We start from the raw sequence: 22728 nt of genomic DNA on the forward strand, positions 1-22728 counted from the left end.
GGTTCAAAATTTATTAGGCAATGAGCATTTATACAGATAAAACTATAAGCCTATGACTGTAATTTACAGAATTAATGATTTTAATATAACTACAATAGTTCAATATACAAATTTTTAATAACAAGAATTCTGATATATGTAATGGTTATTTTTATTACAAAATGGCTGATGGTAGTATGAAAATTAAAGAGAAATATTATAGTCTTTAAAATATCTATTTATATATGTATGATACAACAGTGGAAAGTGGCTCTAGTGTGTTACTAAATCTAAAACCATGAAGAGCAGGAACTTGTGTCATTCAATGACTCTGCTTGCAATACATGAAGGCCACTTTCCTTATTTGGAGCAGCAGCAGCAGTGCATGTGGAAGGATTGTAACAGCCTAAGTCCATTGCATAGCAATAAGGCTACTTACAATAGTTGCATGGGTTTAGAAGTAGGCATTACTAATAAAATATCAAATGAGAAATGGCATCACCATGAATTCAATGTACAGTTCAGCAAGATGGGGTTGCCAAGAAAACTATTCCAGATTCCATGCTACTGTATAAATGATCACATTTTGAAAGGAAAATGTCATTAAAATAACAAGGTTTTGCCACATACAAACGAAAGAAAGGTTGTCAATAAAAGCTCACCACACAACATCAGACAGTGCTAACTGTACTGTTTAACAAAGTAGACTGTCAGATACCATTAATTAATCCAAAAAGGTAACCAAGGCACTTTCTATTACTCTACATAATCTTGGGCAGAACATTTAACATCACTAACAAAAAATTTTTATGTCCAATGGTTCTTACTGAGGGATATAGGGGAGATACACTTTAGCTACATTTTAACAAACTTGGTGCATAACGATGATTCGGTTTGCATGCAGGGTTAAGGCCTGTCCACACGCTTGAGCTTTGCTTGACGAACTCTGTTCAATGTGACGTCAGAAGCGGAGAACCAATGGGCAAGGTTCCGACTTTTCCCACTTCTGACGCCACATCGAACAGAGTTCGTTGAGCAAAGCTCGACCATGTGGACGGGGGGCTTAGGGAAGGGATAATACCTATTACCACTTGAAAACTTAATTATTATTTGTGATCTTAATGTAAATTGTCAGGGAATTTGTAGTGACTTAAAGAATTAAAATTTTTGGCCAATTCTGTCTTAACATTAGCTGTGCTACAAAATATGAAACAGACAGAGCATACACTATATTGACAAGCATTCTTCAGATTATCTCTTACTCTACATTACAGTACAACTGGAGCTTGCCTAGATCATTAATGCACAGCATTACATCTTCTATGTCTTGTTGTATCACACACACTAAGACCTTTATCATGACATTTTTCTACCAAATATCTTTGGCATCAATAATGCAAAACAGCAGCAGGATACACTAGCAGGAACTTCGTTGCAGTGATAATTGCAACCTTACAGACTGCCAAAAGTTAACTTCAAACCTAAAGTATCTGCAATATCAAAGTTATTACAATGGATTTCAATCTTTGCAGGACTGCTAGCCACTGCAACAGTGTAAAAAATTATTGTTACCTCTATACTACAGAATTGGAGAAGAAAAAACTATGTCAAATGGCCTGGAGTGGGTCAAGTAAAGCACATTGAGGTCTAGAGTGCAGTTTTGTCAATCTCATGAAATTTTGATATTCAGGACATGATTAGTTACATAAATCAGGTATTTTGATAATCAAGATATGAACTTGAAAAGACAAGGTTTGTTATGAATGGAAGTATTTAAATACAAGTTTTTAAAAGTCTTTAAAAAAAATCAGTAAATCTTTTAGGTAGAATAAGGAACAAAGGACTTGGTGAAACAAAAACTTTATACCAGGTATCACTAGAAAGGTCTATTAATCCCTTACATAATATTCCCTTGTAGTTCAGAAGTGAACTGGTGAAAATATATTTCATAATCATACAGTTAGAAAATACTTTTATTTCATGAATATTTCAGCCGTACCTTCTAGAAATCAATTGAAAAAATCTTCACTTATGATTATAGTAATGTTTTTCACCAGACCACCATACACATAACTAGACTAACAGGGGCTGGGCAAAAGAATAAAATTTATTTCACGTTACCATGATAACAGAAGTACGATATGATAAAGAACTCTTTAAATAAATGTCCAAAACTCATCAATTTAAGATAGTAACTTACCATATGTTACCACAGTAATAGAAGTACAATATGATAAATGGTTTTCTTTAAGTCCAAAACTCAATTTAAAATAGTAACTTGTGTTCATATGGTAAATGTTCATCACTTTTACATATGTAAGGGACTGTATGTCTTTTCCTAGTGGAAAATACATACAATCCTTTACATAAGTATTTTCCACTAGTTATGATGTTGTAAGGTGATGTCTCTAACCCTGTCTCTAACCCTATCATTTCAGGTTATTTGCATTCAAAACTGTAAGTACAAAATTTTTTTTACTAAACTTAATTAGGTAAAATGAGAAAAATGTCAAAAAGTATTTGCTTGTAACCATTTTTGCCTATGTAAAATCTATCTTGCATCAAATTTCAAAACAATCCAAGTCTTTTTATAATGCATTTAACTAAAACCACCTAAAAATCCAAGCCATTTCCCACAAGTATTTCTGATTTTATTATTGGTGTCCACTGAAAAAGTATACTACTAAACAGTGTATAACCATTTAGAAAAGTTCTATTTTACACAAAACATTATAAATATATTTTAATAAACTGTAAATTGAAATTTATGTACAATTATTTCTTGGAAAAGTTCAACTACAAGTGGATGTGTCTAAAAGCAGTGATGGTAAGAAACAGCTTATACTACTTGGCTATACATATTTTGTTATGTTCTAAAGTACCATTGGCAAAAAATACTAATTACTATTCCACTTTCTTACAAGAAAATGCTTTAAATGACTACTCAAGTAGTCAAATAATTTCTTTCTATTCTGAAGTGTTCCACCTTCAATGAATAGGATAACATTAGCACCACTTAAGCATGGATGTTTGGGTACTCAAAACAAATCCACAGAGTTCTTATTAAAAAGACGAACCTATCAGATAGAAAAATTACAAAAAATTATTCAGAATGGTCTCCGTATAAAGAAGAAAAAAAAAGGTAATACCATGTTTGATGGTGTTTTAAGACCTCCAGGCACACAAGATCCTCCCCAACTTTTCAGCAAGGATTATTAAGGAAAGAAGTGTGTTTACTTGTAAGCATTTAACGTTATTAAAATATAAGGCTGAAGTATGGCAGACAAACGGGGAAAAAACATGTCAGTAGAATGGCAGGAAAATCTTTTTAATAATAGTTCTACTGTAATAACAAAATACCATAAAATCAGATAGGCAGAAGTTATCAAGCCATCAAACATGGTAATCTTTGGAAAAAAATTCAATACAAACCAATACTTTAACATAGCCTATTAGTCTCTCCTCTGTGAATCCCAGGCATCATTCCACTTGAAGAAAAACAAGATCAGATGGCTCAGGTAGGTTGGTAAGTCCTCATTAATTAAATGAATCGCTCTGTATACAATCCAGCTACAACAGAGCCTTCAGTTAATGAGTTAATATTGAAAAAATAAATCTTGTTCTTAAAAGTTACATGTATATCATCTCAACCTCATTACCATAGCCTAGGAGGCAGTTTCATTAATGATTCTCTGACACTGAGAAGACCCTGCAAATCCCAAAGTTCCTAATGGAATAACTAGGTGTAAGACAACAACGAAACCTAAGTTGTGACAATAAAGTGTCCACTGAAGATCAACACTCAAAAGTTACCTGACGAGGGCTGGACGCAAATGGAAAGCAAGGGGTGCCGTGGGCAAAAAATTGCAAGAGGCAAAAAATTGGTCCTATACAAGAGCAAAACACAGGGCATTATAACTACAATTAATACATGACAATTGTAAACCATTTCAAAAGCCCAGAATCTCTGGACTGTTTAGCGGTAAACAGTTGGCATAATTAAGGTTCGGTTAACTATTATGGATTCAAGGAAATGTAGGCACATGAACCAATCTACCCAAGTCACCTGATGATCGCCTTCCTTTTAAGTAGCATGACATGTCCAAGACTCACTTATGATGCACAAAAAGGCAATGTTAAAAGTAATGGGTTTGCTACAAAATGATGAATTATCGTATATAGGAAAATTTAATAAAATGAGAAGAGGACATATGAACATATAAATTCTGTAGTACATCTAAAAATAATACTTACCGAAAAATGACTAATCCAAGGTAACACACATGAAATACCTCTTACCTCGCCTAGTAACTAGGATATCATTTTTAAAATGGAAGTTTCTGTAGGCATACATGCTTAATTATCATTCAAGATTGACAATAAATGACTATTGAATGTCTCAGGATTTTGTAGATTAAGTTTCATCTTTCAGGATCATGAAATATCACTTCATCTAATTTTTAACTAGCAAAGAAATAAATTTTTACTTGAAAAACATAGTATATAAACAATGAAATACAGGAAGAGAGGAATAATTTGTACTGTGCTTGTAGAAAGTTAATACCAATGATCAATCAAATGTATCTAGAATATGCTTGGGTTCAAAGATCCTGAACAATAGTTGAAATACGCATATGAAATGGAAACATCCCTTAGCCTATGACTTAAAAGTAGTATGTATAAACTCTTAAAGGAAGATAGTCTCTCCTCCATATTAATGACAAGAGGGCAAGTGTTGATAAATTAACATAAGTTGGTACTGACAGCATTATCCTTGGCAAAAAAAAAAAAAAAAAAAATAATGTCATAACAAATAAAATGACCAAAGTGTATAGAAACAAAGTACATTGGTTCATCCAACCTGGATTAAAAAAATGAACTTCATTAGTAAGATGTTTACTTCAACAAAATAAAATTATTCAATACTAAAAAATTATATCTTTCCTATCTCTTGTATACACAATTATAGATATATTTCTAACAGAAATCTGAGCAAATATCACATTGCTTCATACAAAGAAGCTCATAAACGACCTATTCACATATCACAAATCTGTTACAAAAAATTGCAGCAAGGTTAACAACTACAACTGCCTTTCTTAGCTTTCAGAAAAACTTCCACTCGTCCAAATTTCTCCTCTAACTGGAACACTTACAATCATGTGAAACTTCATAGCAATGTACTGAAAATGTAAAAGTTTAGTACAAAAATGTGACCTCTTTAAAAATTCTGACTAAGCATAGTAACAAGCTTACTGACAAAGTTACGGGTGCTGCAAATTTTCCTTTACAGTTTAGGATGAAGTTCTTTCACCAGAAACCCTTTTAATGATTTATTTCACTTGTTACCCTTAGGTATTTTACCATTTACTAATGATGTCTATATGTAACGTATTTACAGATCACTGAGCACTAATGAGGTTTTACCTATCATCAGGATAAAAAAAAAAAAATTCAAGAGTTCATAGACATTCTCTTAGCCTAAGAATAGCTTCGTCATATCTGGGGAAGATCAGGAGGAATTCTGTCAACAAAATTGGCTGGGAACTGCCCACTCATGCCATTGTACTCTCCAAAGAGCCATTCATCATTAAGACGACCAGTAACACGCACTTGACAGCCCTCCTGCAAAAAGAAGAAATGCTTCTCAACACAGGAACTTAAATTTAGGTATTCATAGTAGTACAACCTGTATTGCTATACACATATGACTCATGGTATATAATGAAAACAATAACTGGAAGATTTTGTTGATATAAGAATAAAGCTCAGATATAATACAATGGGTATATTTTAAAATTTCATCATAGATCAGATAATGATAAAAGGAAGATGGAGATACCATGGACATGACTGTTACATAACCCATGGGAGAACAGTATGTCTTAGCATCAGCCGGGCTCTCACAATTTCAGTACTGATAATTTATAAAGATTTTAGTAATTTTTATTTTATAAAGTAAATATTTTTAAATAATTTTATTTTTATTTTTTACTGGTTTTATCTATCATCACTCTTCATTTTTTACATTAATATTTGAACAGTTATCATTCACTTATTCATAATAACATAATCATAATTTATATATTTCATTTTCATTAGGGCACTGAATAATCCTGATGGGTTCCAGCGCTTGGTCCTCAAGACTTATATTTCATAATTAATCAATCAATCAATTGATCTCATGGCCACCAGATGATTTGGAAGACCCAAAGCTTCTTGGAGGCTAACTATGAGAAGGAAGGCTAGATATTTGTGCAAAACAAAACACAGGAAAGACATGAATGGTGGAATTTCACAGGCACCTTTGCATCAAGTGTTGAAGGTGGTGTGGTGACAGTGGTGATGATTCACAGCATAAAGATTTTAACATCTAAACAACCGAAACCTATAAATAAAAGGCATAACACATATGTGTGTACACTGTATATACATTATATATATACAAGTGCACCAATATATTCTAATTAAATCAAGTCTGTAATATATACATAGAAACAGGCTACATCAATGAAAAATTCAAGTCAGGGTGACTAATTCTAAATAAGTTAACTGAGAACATTAACCAAGTTCAAATGAATAAAAATATACAAGCCACCAACAAAGCATTTATTTGGGTCTTTAGACCAGGTAGTGGTTTAAAATAATTTTTTTATTGTAAACAACCATCCCTGGTCAACATATCCATGCCTGAAACAAAGTAAAGAGTAAGTTATATCCCTCCCAGTAAGAGAGAAAACACCCAAAAACCCCCTCCCTCCAAAAGAAAAAGGAGAGAGAGAGAGAGAGAGAATCACATAAAAAAAGAAGTGGGAAATAAATCTTTTTATTGTACTAATTTCCGAGCTGCAGCTGCAGACTGAAGGCATTGCACAGGACTTCTAGTACTGTCTCTAATTCATATGCCAACTACAACTTTCATTACAAATTTATTCCAACTTACTTGTATAGTCAAATCTCCAACAGTTTCTGCTTGAAAAGTATATAAAGCTGTGACCATAGTTTCATCAGAAACTTCACTGGATGGCGTTGGTGACCAACTTGAGGTAGATAGGGTACCTACAGAATCCAAAGGTGCTGAGATGCTGGACGAAATTGATGGGACACTTTCACCAGCAAGAGGTACAACAATCTGCAAGCAAAGCAAATTCAATTCAACATTCTTATGTTTGACACTAATGTTTATAAATGGGACTGAGTCTTTGTTATAAGAATTTAGATGAGACAAAGATCCATCTTAAAATTAAATTAATATTACCACATAGTTAAACCAGTTCAACACTGGTTTCTTATTTAATGCTCTGGGTTACAAAATTATAAAGTATAGAGGAGCTATGGTAGTGTTATTAGCTTTCAAAATATATTCAGCTCCGTTGTGAAAAAGCAACTACATTTCCATATCTGGCATAAAACTCAATACTATATAAGAAAAAATCTACAGTTAAAAGATCCAGCTGCCATAAATTCAGGTATTTTCAATAAAAACAATTACCCACCAATATAAAAGAAACTATTACTGAAATAGCCAGCTATAATAAATTCTATTAATTCATTAAAAATTACAAATTTTTAACCAATTTGTATTTTTCATAATTAACAAACCTGAGGTCTCAACATGAGGATAATACTAGCGCCAAGCTGGAAACCGGTAGAATTAATAAAAAAAAAAACTTGTGAGATCCAGGGACTATTGGCATCTATACCAGGTCATGAGGTATTGTAGTTCCCAGAATGCCCTTGACATCCCATGACCTATCAGTTACTCTTCCAAACCAATTTAGACTGGTAGAGGGGTGGTTAGAGGTGGGCCTTATCTATTAAGACCTCAGGTTTGTTAGTTATGAAAAACAGAAATTGGTTAAAAATTTGTCATTTGTTCATATACAAAACAAACCTTCGGTCTTAACATTAGGATAGACTTACTTATTGGTGGGAGGTGTGGGAGGTAAGTCTCTATAACCGACTGGGAGTTTGCCACCTTTATCCACTCCGAATAGATATATTCTAAAAATATGGACTTTGAACCATAGATATATGAGAATCTATTAGTTTCCATCTCTGGGTGTTTCATACAATGCCATGGTTTATTGCATTACGGAAGGTGGAGAACTATCCGTTCTCATAAACCACTTCTGTCCCTTGTATCTGGATCTAATATCAGGCTGTCCCCCTCACCTGTATCTAGTCTGTTCCAGCTCATGATGGTACTCTCCTTCATACTGCCCGTAGGTAAAGAAATAGTTAGAAAAGTAGTAAAGAAGGAAGACCAGTCATCTCATTCATTCTACTTTCATACTTTCATCTTAGACTCGACACAAACTGACCCGCCAGGGGTACCGGATGAGCTATACCACTTGCTGGGCAGCCACCACTGGACCCAAGGAAAGTGTCCAAGGATCTATGAGCAACATCTTTTAAATAAAAGGAAGTGAAAGTTGTTTGGCGTCGCTGTTACGAACTGAGAGAGGTACGCTTCAGGTTCGGTATGAAATAAAAAAATAAAAAAAAATTCAACACCAACAGTTGAAACTGGGAATACGACTATAGAAAGAAACACTAACACAACAAAGGTTTATTTACAAGCTTACTAACAAAGATAAATGCAGAATGGTATCTCCTATTTACATAAAAAGGCAAAATCTTACAATGCGTGAACTGGGGGAACAGTGAGGTAATTCAAATACTTGCTGGCCAGTTTTGCGACTCGAAGCGATGGCTTCACAAAAGGAGAACTGCGATTGCAGACGTCTTCTTGACTCCGTATTGCAGAAAATAATGTCTATTCTTGATACTCGAAGGGCAGGAACTTCTCTAAACCTCTTGCAGAACGTTTCTTCTCTGAAGTTTTGCTCTACGTCGAAATGCCTCGGTCGTCCACTCCTGACGACGACTTGACCAGAATTTGACCAAACTCTCTCGAGCGACTTTTCCTCTCTGATCCTTCATCCTTTTCTTATCTCACTCTGATCTCTGCTGCTGATCTCTCACTGATAATCTGATCTGTGGCTCTTATTGATGATCTCTTACTCTGTGACTAACTGATGATCTGATCTGCCTTCTCCTACTTCGTCCGTCGTATTTATACGGCATTCTGGGGGCGGGGCCTACGGCAAGTGTCACAGACCCCCGAGATTACCGGAACAATTTAGACGTTTCTCGACGAAGTATTGCATCAGAAGACGCAGCGTTTCTCACGACACCTCGGCGCCTGTAAGTTCCACAAAACTCCTGCCGATTCTAGAACCACCATGAGAACAGGCACCTCCAACACATGCACGAATGCCTCCTTGCTACAGAATTTCTCGAAGATGCGTTTTCCTTTCCTTTATCTTTCTTTGCTATACAGCAATTATCATTACAGTCTCCAAATACAAGCTTTCAAAATCCTCTCCACAGACATATTATTCTTGAATGCCAAAGAAGCGCTCGAGCCCCTGATGTCATGAGGCTCCAGGCTATTTGACCCTGTCTCCTTTCATGTATGTATTCCTGATCGTTTCTCTCAGCCAAAACGAAATTGTGTTCCTGGACACTTCCTTCTTGTTCCGTCCTGTAGTTACAAAATGCCTTCGGCAACCCGGCCTGAGATGCCACGTTCTTCTTAACCCTTTAACACCGGTTGGACGTATTAAACGTCGATATAAATTGTCTGTTGGGTGCCGATTGGATGTATGGTAGTAGACATAAAAAAGTTTTTGAAAATTTGCAGAAAAATAGTTATAGGCCTACTAGGTAAAAACTTTTAAATCATGTGCCTTGGGGGATGCTGAGAGCTCACGGATCAAGGTGTTGTTTTGTTTACAATCGTTACCCAGGCGCGCAAGCGTGAATTTCTATCTTCTCGCACTAAAAAGTATCAGCGACACACCTCAGAAATTATTTCGTCACTTTGACATAATTTTTGCACTATTTTATATTAGCCGTTACATGGAGTATTATATATGAAAATGTGCGCAATTTCATGTAGAATACAACAGAAAACAACTCATGGTTGTAGCTTTTATCAGTTTTGAAATATTTTCATATAAATTATGATAAGTGCCAAAATTTCAACCTTCAGTCAACTTTGACTACCGAAATGGTCGAAAAACGCAATTGTAAGCTAAAACTCTTATATTCTAGAAATATTCAATCATTTACCTTCATTTTGCAAGAAATTGGAAGTCTCTAGCACAATATTTCGATTTATGGTGAATTTATGAAAAAAACGTTTTCCTTACGTTAGCGCGGTAACTCTTCCGAAAAAAACATAAATTTTTTCGTCTGGTTGTCGTAATGTTTGCACCATTTTAAATTAGTCGTAACATCAAGTTTTATATATGGAAATGTGCACAATTTCATGTAGAATACAACAAAAAAACAATTCATGGTTGTAGCTTTTATCAGTTTTGAAATATTTTCATATACATAACGATAAGTGCCAAAATATCAACCTTCGGTCAACTCTGACTCGACCGAAATGGTCGAAAAATGCAATTGTAAGCTACAAAACTTACATTCTAGTAAAATTCAATCATTTACCTTTATTTTGCAACAAATTGGAAGTCTCTAGCACAATATTTTGATTTATGATGAATTTATGAAAAAAAAAAAAAAAATTTCCTTGCATCCGCGCGGTAACTCTTTTGAAAAAAAAAAATCAGAAATTTTTTTGTCTGATTGTCGTAATGTTTGCACCATTTTAAATTAGCCATTACATAAAGTTTTATATATGAAAATGTGCACAATTTCATGTAGAATACAACAATAAACAACCCATGGTTGTAGCTTTTATCAGTTTTGAAATATTTTCATATAAATAACGATAAGGGCTAAAATTTCAACCTTCGGTCAACTCTGACTCGACCAAAATGGTAGAAAAACGCAATTGTAAGCTAAACCCATTACATTCTAGTAATATTCAATAATTTACCTTTATTTTGCAACAAATTGGAAGTCTCTAGCGCACTATTTTGATTTATGGTGAATTTATGAAATAGACTTTTTCCTTACGTCCGCGCGGTAACTCTTCCGAAAAAATCATAAATTTTTTCGTCCAATTGTCGTAATGTTTGCACCATTTTAAATTAGCCGTTACATAAAGTTTATGATATGAAATTGTGCACAATTTCATGTAGAATACAATGAAAAACAACCTATGGTTGTAGCTTTTATCAGTTTCAAAATATTTTCATATAAATAACGCCAAACAGAAAAAATTCGTCCTTTGGTCAACTTTAACTCGACCGAAATGGTCGAAAACTGCCATTGTAAGCTACGACACTTACAGCCTAGTAAAATTCGATCAATTACCTTCATTTGCAGCAAATAAGAAGTCTCTAACACAATATTTCGATTTATTGTGAATTTTTGAAAACAGCTTTTTGTTACGTCCGAGTGTTACGAATTCATGCATCATTTTGTGATAATATTTTCTCTGTGTTGCCTTGATCGTTTTACAATGTGTTATATACCAAAATGATCGCAATTTAGTGTACAATACAACGAAAAAAATTAACTCGTTAGCTTTAACCGTTTTGCCTACAGCGTGATTTGTATACAATTATATATGAAATTTTTTTCACGCTGTCATATATCCCAATATTTATATATGATAATGATATTTTTTTTCATTTCTGATGGTTGCATACTAAACTTCAGGCAATGACAAAAAAAGGAGCCAAAAATGAACTATTAATCTTGAAAACTAAGTGTGCTGTGATTTTTTTAGAAAAAAAATTTTCCGCTTCGGCGCTCGCTCACGAACGCCGCCGGCATACGGGAGAAGATTTTTAAAATACCACTTCGGCGTTTAAGGGTTAAGTACGCTCTTAGTACTCTGACAGTGCATAGCAGCATTTCTTCAGGGTCACTACCCACAAATTCTGCCAGAGTAGGTATGGAAAAGGAGTCGAATCTGCCATCCATTACAGATGGGTTTTGAGTTTTGGCAACGAATTCTGGGAAAAACTAAAAAACCATACACTTCCAACCTCTTGAATGCTTCACCACATGACAGACCATGCAGCTCCACCACCCATTTTGTTGAGGCTAGAGCCAATAGGAAGACTGCCTTCAGGGTCAAGCTTCTATCTGTGGCCTGTCTCAATAGCTCGTATGGGGGTTTTGTAAGACTACTCAGTACCATGGTCAAATTCCAATCTGGGGCTTTTAGTTCCTTCGGGGAACAGGAATGCTCAAAACTCTTCATTAACATAACCATCTCACATGAAGAAGAAATGTCCACGCCTTCTATCCCGGAGCCGAAGCTAGAGCAGCCCTGTATCCCTTTACAGCAGATACAGTCATATGCCTTTCTGTCCCGAGATACGTATAACAGAAAAATCTGTTAACTGTTGAATAGTGGTTCTGAGTAGAGACAAGTTCCCTCTACAATACCAATCACAGTATGAGGACCATTTTCCTTGGTAGAACGCTGCCGATGACCACCTGATATTTTCTGCCATCTGTGCTGCTGCTTTCTGAAAAAAGCCTCTCGCTCGCAGGAGATACTTGACAGTCTCTACCCGTGAAGTCATAGGGACTGCACCGACTGATGGTACCTCTCCATGTGTGGTTGACAAGTAGGTTGTTCCATGGAGGTAACTCTCTCGGTACATCTATTAGGAGTTCCAACAGGTCAGGAAACCATTCTGCCTTCGGCCATAAAGGGGCTACCAGAGTCATCTTGAGGTTCTGAGACCGCATTACCTTGTTCAGAACCTGACAGATTAGGCAAAATGGAGGAAATGTGTACACATCCAGATTGTCCCATGGGTGTTGTAGCGCATCTTCTGCTACTGCCTCTGTGTTCGGGACTACTGAATGATACAATTCCAACTTTTTGTTGTACCTGGTTGAGAATAGGTCTATGATCGGCCTTTCCCACAAGATGAACATTCTGTTCACCACTTCTTGATGCAAGGACCACTCCGTTCCTAGAATCCGGTCCCTGCGGCTCAATTTGTCGGCTACCATGTTTCTTTTTCCTGGAATATATGTGGCTCTGATGTCTACTAAGTTCGACTTAAAAACATGTCGTATAATAACAAATTACCTTGTCTCATATAAGTAAAGTATCTAGATATTTTATACTAACTAGAAGCAAGGCAATTCACTCTGAATTGAGTTAAATATGGCGAAATAAAACGTAAACATGGCGAACTAAACTCGTATTCGCCATCAGCTGTTTTTGAAAACAAAACATTGACCACTTTGTTAGTATTTTTAATAATATGAGAATACATACAATATTATTGGATACAATAATGTACAACTTTTTAAAAGATTCACGGAAAAGTTGCATGTTCATTGTATTTTTAATTCATTAATATATGTAGCTGTCTGCAGCCTGACATCGGAATATACAATACATCCCTAAAATATTAAGCCTTTAGGTAATTCCACATACAAATAGCCTAGTTTCCGACTTAGCCTACTACTAGCTACGTTCTGATACTGCTTTTTATCATTTTATTACTCATATATTTTAACTTCATCATTTTATAACTATACAGTATAAATCTCCTTAAAATAGTGTATTTTAACACATTTAGCCTACATTCCCGAGTTAGCCTGCCCAATCATAAGTCTAAATACAGTACTAAACTTCTCAGAATCTGCACTTTATTATTGGTGACTTTCATATCGGAAATTTCGTAGCTTCATAATTATCACTATTACGTAGTTTCTTAGTTGATATTTACTGTAGAGGATTAAGAGATGAACAAAATAATGAATGAATTTTGGCGATAACTGCATTTGAATGTCGCCGTCGCCGTAAAACCGTAAACAAAGCACAACGGCACCATCTATTGAGGAAAATAAACAGTACTATTCACTAACGAAATAAAGATTTATGCTTACACTTCTTGCCTCTAGCATCATATAATCTTATGGGTGGCATATCAAATAGGTAAATACACAGTTACATAAAATACATTATCAAAATGGTCTCTCAAGCACATACAGGCAGTCCCCGTGTTACGATGGGGGTTCCGTTCTTGAGACGCGTCATAAGCCGAAAATGGTTATAAGCCGGAACTTCATAAAAAATCCTAAGAAAACCTTACCTTTAATGCTTTGGGTGCATTAAAAACTATGTAAATTGCATTCTTATTGCATTTTTCATAAAAAAAATTCAAATATTGATTATTTTGCATTTTTGGTGTCATATTTCATCTGCCAGATCAGTGTTGTAGGCGTCGTAACCCTGGAAGTAATTTCTGATTAACCCTCTTACGCCGATTGGACGTATTAAACGTCGTGTCAAAATGTCTCCCGTATGCCGATTGGACGTATCATACGTCGGCTCAAAAAAGTTTTTTTAAAAATTCGCGGAAAAATACTTATAGGCCTACCAGCCGAAAACTTTTGTATCACGCGCCTTGGCGGATGCTGGGAAGTTCACGATCAAGGCGTTGTTTTGTTTACAATCGCTACGCAGGCGCGCAAGCGCGAATTTCTTTCTTATCGCACTAAAAAGTATCAGTGACACATCTCGAAAATTATTTCGTCACTTTGACATAATTTTTGCACCATTTTAAATTATCCTTTACATGAAGTATTATATATGAAAATGTGCGCAATTTCATGTAAAATACAACAAAAAAATACTCATGATTGTAGCTTTTATCAGTTTTGAAATATTTTCATATAAATAATGATAAGTGCAAAAATTTCAACCTTCGGTCAAATTTGACTCTACAGAAATGGTCGAGAAACGCAATTGTAAGCTAAAATTCTTATATTATAATAATATTCATTCATTTGCCTTCATTTTGCAACAAATTGGACGTCTCTAGCACAATATTTTGATTTATGGTTAATTTATGAAAAAAACTTTTTCCTCACGTTCTTGCAATAACTCTTCCGATAAATTTTTTCGTGCGATTGTCCTAATGTTTGCACCCTTTTAAATTTGCCGTTACATAAAGTTTTATATATGGAAATGTGTGCAATTTCATGCACAATACAACAAAAAACAACCCATGGTTGTAGCTTTTATCAGTTTCGAAATATTTTCATATAAATAACGTTAAGTGCAAAAATTTCAACTTTCGGTCAACTTTGACTCTACCGAAATGGTCGAAAAACGCAATTGTAAGCTAAAACTCTTATATTCTAGTAATATTCAATCATTTACCTTCATTTTGCAACAACTTGGAAGTCTCTAGCACAATATTTCGATTTATGGTGAATTTATGAAAAAAATAAAAAACATTTTCCTTACGTTCGCGCGGTAACTCTTCCGAAAAAATCAGAATTTTTTTGTGCGATTGTCGAAATGTTTGCACCATTTAAAATTAGCTGTTACATAAAGTTTTATATAAGAAAATGTGCGCAATTTCATGTAGAATACAACTAAAAATGATTGAAGGTTGTAGCTTTTCTCTTTTTTTCGAAATATTTGCATATAAATCACGATAAATAGAAAAAAAACCATGTTCGGTCAAATTTGACTCTACCGAAATAGTTGAAAAACGCAATTGTAAGCTTAAAACTCTTATGGCCTAGTAATATTCACCGTCATTTTTTCTTCATTTTGAAAACAAATTTGAAGTCTCGAAAACAATATTGTGATTTATGGTGAATTTTTGAAAAATATATTTACCTTCACTCCGCGCGCCGATTTGCGGCCGCAAGTCTCCGAAATACGTACATCGTATTATCCTAATATTTGCTCCTTTTCATATTAGCTTTTTTATAGAGTTTCATATATCAAAATGTGCGCAAATTCATGAAAAATACAATAAAAAATAATTGAAGGTTGTAGCTTTTTCCATCTCCGAAATATGTGCATATAAAAAAATATATATATAAAAATTTCGATATTCGGTCAAATTTAACTCGTCCGAAATGGTCGAAATCTGCAATTCTAATCTAAAACTCTTACACTATCGTAATATTCAATCATTTGTCTTAATTTTGAAACAAATTGGAAGTCTCTAGAACAATATTTAGAATTACGGTGAATTTTTGAAAATAACATTTTTTTACATCCGCGCTTTACGAATTCGTACTTCATTTTGTGATAATATTTTTCCGGTGTTGCTTTTATTGTTTTACTATGTATTATATATCAAAAGGATCGCAATTTAGTGTACAATACAACCAAAAAAAATTAACTCGTTAGCTTTGACCGTTTTTTGCACAGCGTGATTTGAATACAATTATCTATGAATTTTTTTTTTTCGCTACCATATATCGCATTATTTACATATGATAATGATATTATTTTTCATTTCTGATGATTCCATACTAAACTTCAGACAATGAAAAAAAATGAGCCAAAAATGAACTCTTAATCTTCAAAACTAAGCGCGCTGTGATTTTTTGAAAAAATTATTTTTTCCGCTTCCGCGCTCACTCCAAACCGGCGCCGGCATACAGGAGAGGTTTTGATTTTTAGGGCTTCGGCGTAAGAGGGTTAATATAATTGAAAAGCGTCTTAACCTCGGAACGTCGTAAGCCGAGCCCGTCGTAACACGGGGACTGCCTACAGAGTAAGGAATTTGTGCTTGACAAATGTCTCATTCTTTTGATTAAAAGTTAAAAAGTTTGGCTTAGTTGAGCATTCTCAAGTGGCATATTTAAAAATATATATTTATTCTTCCAAGGTTAATATAAAAAACATACCTGACTTTGCATATTTACATTACTAACAACTATTTTCATACTAACAAAGGATATATGGCATAGTTTTTGCTGCCTTGAAGTTGTAAACAATACTTGGCGCGTCCCAGGTGGCGGCGGAACTATCTCGTGGCTGCTGATTTAAAATAGAGCCGAACCACAGGAGTTTCCGGACCATAGAATGCCGGTTTTAAGATATTCAACTGTATTAACAAACTTCTAAATTAAACTGTACATATATGTAGTATACTGTATACGCGAGGCTAACTTGTTAAATGTTATTCAATTTCTCTTTGTACTGAATTATCATAGCAACACATGGCAAGAGAAGTGATGGACGTGGAGGTGGATGGAACAAGAAGGAGAGGAAGACCTAAGACCAGGTGGAGAGATTGCATTAGAGATGATATGAGGGAGAGGGGAGTATGGGAGGAAATGACACGGGACAGAGGTAGATGAAAGAGACTCATTAGAAACGGCAACCCCAAATAGGGATAAAGCTGGGAAGAAGAAGACTGAATTATCATAAGCCAATGTGCATTGAACCTAGAGAATTAGCTGAAATTAATAATTACTATGCCATATAGGTATGAAGAAATGCTGTGTAGTGTAGGCTAGGCTGCCCTATATGTAAAGATGGTACTGATTACCCTAATGTAGGCTAGGCTAGTATAATATTCTTACAGTAAATTAACATGGGCCGACTTACGTCCAAATCGATTTACAACCGGTTGGTCAGAGCCAATTGTGGTCGTAAGTCGACAACTACTTGTAGTGCCAGAAACGCTGCTTTTAACTCTGTCCTTACAACTCCACATCTCTGAAATCATCAGCTCCTCCACATGGGTGCCCCAACCTTCGAGTGATGCATCCGAGGACAGCAAGAGGTCCGGAGAGGGTTGCTGAAGGGGAACTCCCACTATCAGATTGTTGTCCTGCACCCACCACAGTAGGTCTTTCCTCACCTCTGTCGACAAGGGAATTTGCTCATATGGGTGATCTACCGTTGGCGACCAAAACTCCTTCATCCTCCATTGCAATGATTGAAGGTGTAGTCTCCCGTGTGGTACCCGCTTCTCCAAGGAACTTAGAATTCCCAAGACTACTTGTCACTGTTTTGCTGGCTGTGTTTGCTTTTCCAGAAAGGCATTCACCACTTGTTTGCATTTCTCTACCCTCTGGTCTGCTGGGAACACTTTGGCTTTTACTGTCTATAATCATACCCAGATACACCAGCTGTTGACTTTGATCCAACTTTGACTTCTCCTGAGTTATCACAACGTCTAAGCTGTGACAAAACTGCAGAAGGGTATCCCTGTCCCGAAGTAATTTTTCTCTGGACTTTGCTATCACCAGCCGGTCGTCTAGGTATCTTATTAGCTTGATCCCCTGAGCGTGCGCCCATGTCGACACAGAGTAAATACTCTCGTAAAAACTTGGAGACATTGTCAATCTGAAGTACAGGACTCTGAATTGGAAAACTTTCTCTGCAAGACTGAAGCGGAGAAATTTCCTGGAAGACTGATGGACTGGGATCTGAAAGTATGCGTCCTTCGAGTCTATTGTCAGCATAAAGTCCTCGTCCCTGACTGCTGCTAGAACTGTCTTTGGGGTCTCCATTCTGAATCTGGTTTTCTTTATACAGATTCAATGTTGACAGATCTATCACTGTCCTCCAATCTCCGTTGGCTTTGGGGACAAGGAAAATACGGCTGTAAAACCCCTTTGATGGAAGCCATACTTGTTCTACAGCTCCTTTCTCCATCACTTCTTGTTTTGTTAACCAAACAAAACAATCTTCACTTCCTCTTGCAGAATAAGAGCTTTCTCAGATTCCTGAACATAAGAGAGGTGTGGTAATGGTTGTTCTGTCAGGGGTGGGGGTCACTTCGAACTGAATCAAATATCTGATTCTGCAAAAATCCACCACCCACTGCTCCGCTCCAAATTCCTGCCACACCCTCCAATGATTTGCCAGGCAACCCCCCACTCATGTGGCCAAGTGATAAGAGGCGCCCATCCTATAATCTCGAACCTCTCCACCTGCCCTTAATACCCCTTCCTCTGTTGGGTCTATTGTGAAAGGGTCGATGAGCTAACCTCTTTGGGGAAGAGGGTCTTGTTGATCTACTAGAGATGATATGTCTCACTGGCTTCTTTTGAGGTAATTGCTGATGTCTTACCTCACTAGAACTAGCCTGGCTCCCAAATGTTTTTCTAACTGCCTGCTGGACTAATCTGTCGTTAGTATCCATCCTTCTTCTATCTATAGCAGCTTCCACTATACCCTTTGGTAACAGCAATTGCGACTCTAAGATATCCCCATTCCACATTGCTAACAAGGAATCCAAGTCAATAGTGCGGCTTAATCTAGCCAATGCTGCATCCCTCCTCATCAACAGGATATTAGCCCATACATTGACACTCAAATTCACCAAGTAAACAATCGCTTTGGAACCTGATTGGAGCAATCTGAAAAAACAGTCTCATCCACTACTTTTCTTGTAACTCCTGAGGATGCAATTTTTACTACTGCTGTTGACCAAAGGTCTAACCAAAAAGCAGTCTGAAAGATAGAAGAAGCCGTTGCTTCCAATGTAGCAGCCTCCTGACAAGTCATCGACGGGCATTCCATCTTAACTTGATCCAAGGTTAATCCAGGCTTTAACCTTACCACATCTTGGTTAATTTGTCTTGATAGCAAAGGAACCATAGGTGTCGCATAATATTTCCCATGTTTCATCAATGATGGGGGAATAAACTTAAATGATCTATTTGACCTTAATGAATTATCCCTTCCAGCAATCCGTGCATTGAAGTGCTGTAAAACTGACTCCGCATGACTTGAGCAAGGTAATTCATAGACACCTTCGTATCCTTTTTCAGCCCCAATACCATATCAATTCTTGGTGGAAGTATACTGTACTGGCAGGTGCCTCTGGGCTCCTCGAAAGGTTATTGAATTGATGAATCAAATCAACCACCTCCGGTTCAAATGTATTGTGTTCAGCCACAGGAGAAGCTAGTTCACTTCTATCCTCTGACAAATGTCTGGGTGCATCATGGCCATCTGACCCTACGTCCGCAGCATCTTTGATCTCTGATGGCCGACTTCGGCTCGATCTTGAATAGTCAAGAACGTGACTGCCTAATTTCTTCTCTACTCGCAGATCTAGAGCGAGAACTCAATCTATACTTCCAAGATGAAGGTTCTCTCGAAACCGAGCTAATTTCCTCTCTATCTCTATTAATATTATTCAAGGTTATTTGACTATCATCTCCGACAGCCATCAGGGAAGTTGACTTTGATCTCTCGTCAAGGCGAATAACGCCTTCCATCAGTGTATCAGGAGAGGTTACCAACTCTTTTATTATTTGACCTTTGAATGGGAGCTTTCTCATCCTTTCTTCTTATTATAAAAGGTCTTACGGGAGAAACTGGTATACGTTCCCCGTTCTTCGTTAAATGCAGCCCACTCGCCGATTTCACCAACGACAGTTGAGTCTCTGCTAAACGCTTTGGCCTCACCACTGGCATCTCAGCAGCGGCCGCCATTCCAGCGACCGTTGATGCTTTCGCCCGTTCGGACGCCTGTAAATTACTTTGTCTGTTAGTGTTAAGTTTACCAGCCACTGCCTTCTTCACTTTGTTGCTGACAGGGATGTGACAGTCCTGGCTCGAAGAAGAAGTCGATTCACGTCTTTTCTTTTTGTCTTTCTTATCTATTTTGTCCGCTAGAGCTTGTAATTTCTTCATGACTGTGTGTGCCAAAGAGTCAGAAAGCGTATTTGTCTCCAGAGGCAATGAAGTAGTGAGAAAAGCAGTAGACTGTGACGTCATCATGTCAGCCATGCCCGTGTGTGACGTCGCTTGTGACGTCACCACGCTTGTAGGGAAAGATTGAGCGGCCTCCTCTGGAGTCCCTGCGTGTGCTGCAAAACTGTTTCCAACGTTCTTCATCACTGGAAACATCAATGTTGTTGTCGTTGCCGTAGCATTTGCTCCCATAAATTGCAGGCCAGGGGGATGAGGAACATTCATCGTTGTCGGCCCCCGGGTGGAAACGTGAAGCCACAGTGAGAAAGCAACCCCTCCAAGGTTGGTACGCCTGGTAGGCCTAACGCTGACCACATTCTTTCCATTCTCTGTGCATCGGGGGCTGACACCTGGGACAAAGATGGCGATGGTCCCCCTTTCCCTGCCGGGAATGACGGAGCATAATTATGCATAAAATTACCAAAACCCCTCCTGAAGTTTCCAATAATGTATTGCTAGAAGAAACTGAAGGGGTATAGGAAACATCAAAAGCAGGAGATGAAACATATGGAGCAGTCTGATGTATTGCTGATACAAAAGAAGCTGACAACGCTTGGTCATCCAAAGATGGCATCGTCTCCTTTCTTTTGTACTGGCCCTTCCCATAAAACTTCATCCATTGTTCCACCAACCAACCACGACAAACTGAACAAGGATTAGTAATAGTATATACGTTTTCTTTGCACCTACTACACGTTGGATGTGGATCTGTAGATACTGATGTTAAAAATCTTGAACAAGGAAACCCACTCACTCTAGGGCATTTCCTTTGTCTCTTGCGAGAACCCGAAGAAATTTCCATTGAAGCAAAATTCTCCATCTCACAACGTACACACACCTAGCAGATCACACCCACACCGAGATCACCCAGAGAGAGAAAATAGGAAAATATGAATAAAAATGGGCAAACTAAACCGGCTTTAAAACAGATAGTGTAATCACATCCTATCTTAAAGGCGGTAGGAAAGTAACTGATAGGTCACGGGACGCCAAGGGCATTCTGGGAACTACAATACCTGTGACCTGGTATAGATGCCAATAGTCCCTGGATATCACAAGTTTTATTATTAATTCTACCGGTTTCCAGCTTGGCGCAATGTTAAGACCAAAGGTTTGTTTCGTATATGAACAACATTACAATTCAAGTTAAAAATTATCTAATGGTTTCTACAAAAAATCTAACTTAAATATTTCCCAATACAGGGAAAAGGTGACCTACAAGCTTTTCATCATACGCAGTTATGCAATTTTAAACTAACCTGGTACACTTTATAATTGTGTTTGATTATAATTCAAAATAAAATTTCCTTAATTTGCAACAGATTAAACTATCAAATTTCAATACTGTTTCAATGAAGAAAATGTCCTTGCAGTTATCTTACTTTTATAAAAGACTCTGGAAACATGCCTTCCTTAAGCCCACAACGTCCACAAAGCCACTCTTCGTTCACTCGATACAGCAACTGTATGACATCACCCACCTGAAACAGAAAATGGGAAATTCAGTACAGTACAACCTCTTTAATTTGGCACACTTGGGACAAGGCCACTGCTGAACCACAGACCATGCCAGATGACAGACATCAGTAAAAAACCCATATGTAAACAGTCTTGCTACCTCAATTCACATACGTATATGTATATGTATTGCTGTTATAAAAAATACAGCAAAGCTAATGAATGATTATTGTCATTTGTCATGTTTAGTTCCTTATGAAAATTCTGGCCTGCTCTTTATGCATCTCCCCGGGGAATGCTTACACCTTTGCTAAAATGGAGCTTGAACTCCTTTATATGCAAACTGTTAAATTCTAATCTCCTGACACTTTTCAATGTTTGCTGGCACTTCAACCTTTTCTGGCCTTCATTTTCAGCAAAAACTTAAAAACCTGCTCCTTTTTTCTCAAAGAATGCATGAGAGAGAGAGAGAGAGAGAGAGAAGAAGAGAGAGAGAGAGAGAGACACTATTGGCACTGGTTAGGTTGTTACACCGACAGATTTCTTTTGCAAAAGTCAAATACTGTAATACTCTTGTATTAAGAATAGTATGTTTTGATAATTTTAACTTAAAACTGTTGGTTTACATATTGTACACATTTATATTTCATGCATTATTGTCATATTATCATATTATAATTTATGAACATAGTGATCAGGCACCATTGCATTCTAGTCATGTTTACAAATATCATTACAGCAATTAATTGCTAAGTGAATGCACATTGGAGATTTGTTTATTTTTTGTAAATTATCAAAGCCCGGTTTATAACAGACAAATTTTAAAAGTAATTTGTATTTTTCCTAACCTACAAACACGA

The 22728-nt window shown here is 36.5% G+C and overlaps 1 protein-coding gene across 2 annotated transcripts in view; it reads right to left on the reverse strand.

Moving 5' to 3' along the window:
* Window positions 1–446: 446 nt before the first annotated feature.
* Window positions 447–22728, reverse strand: part of LOC135205758 (SH3 domain-containing protein 19-like) — a 59213-nt gene continuing 36931 nt past the window's right edge. Inside the window, exons 6-9 of one of the 2 annotated variants that reach the window (XR_010312595.1) lie at window positions 21793–21891; window positions 6923–7111; window positions 6285–6367; window positions 5467–5604 (exon numbers count right to left, since the gene is read on the reverse strand). Coding sequence is in view for 1 of the 2 variants with exons in the window: in XM_064236889.1 (XP_064092959.1) it covers window positions 5476–5604; window positions 6923–7111; window positions 21793–21891 (417 nt within the window). In the remaining variant the exon portion in view is untranslated. Of the gene's footprint in view, window positions 5605–6284; window positions 6368–6922; window positions 7112–21792; window positions 21892–22728 lie in introns of both variants that reach the window. The other variant, XM_064236889.1, reaches the window with a different exon arrangement.

The sequence above is a fragment of the Macrobrachium nipponense genome, chromosome 24, assembly GCF_015104395.2.
Source record: "Macrobrachium nipponense isolate FS-2020 chromosome 24, ASM1510439v2, whole genome shotgun sequence".
NCBI classification, from domain to species: Eukaryota; Metazoa; Arthropoda; class Malacostraca; order Decapoda; family Palaemonidae; genus Macrobrachium; species Macrobrachium nipponense.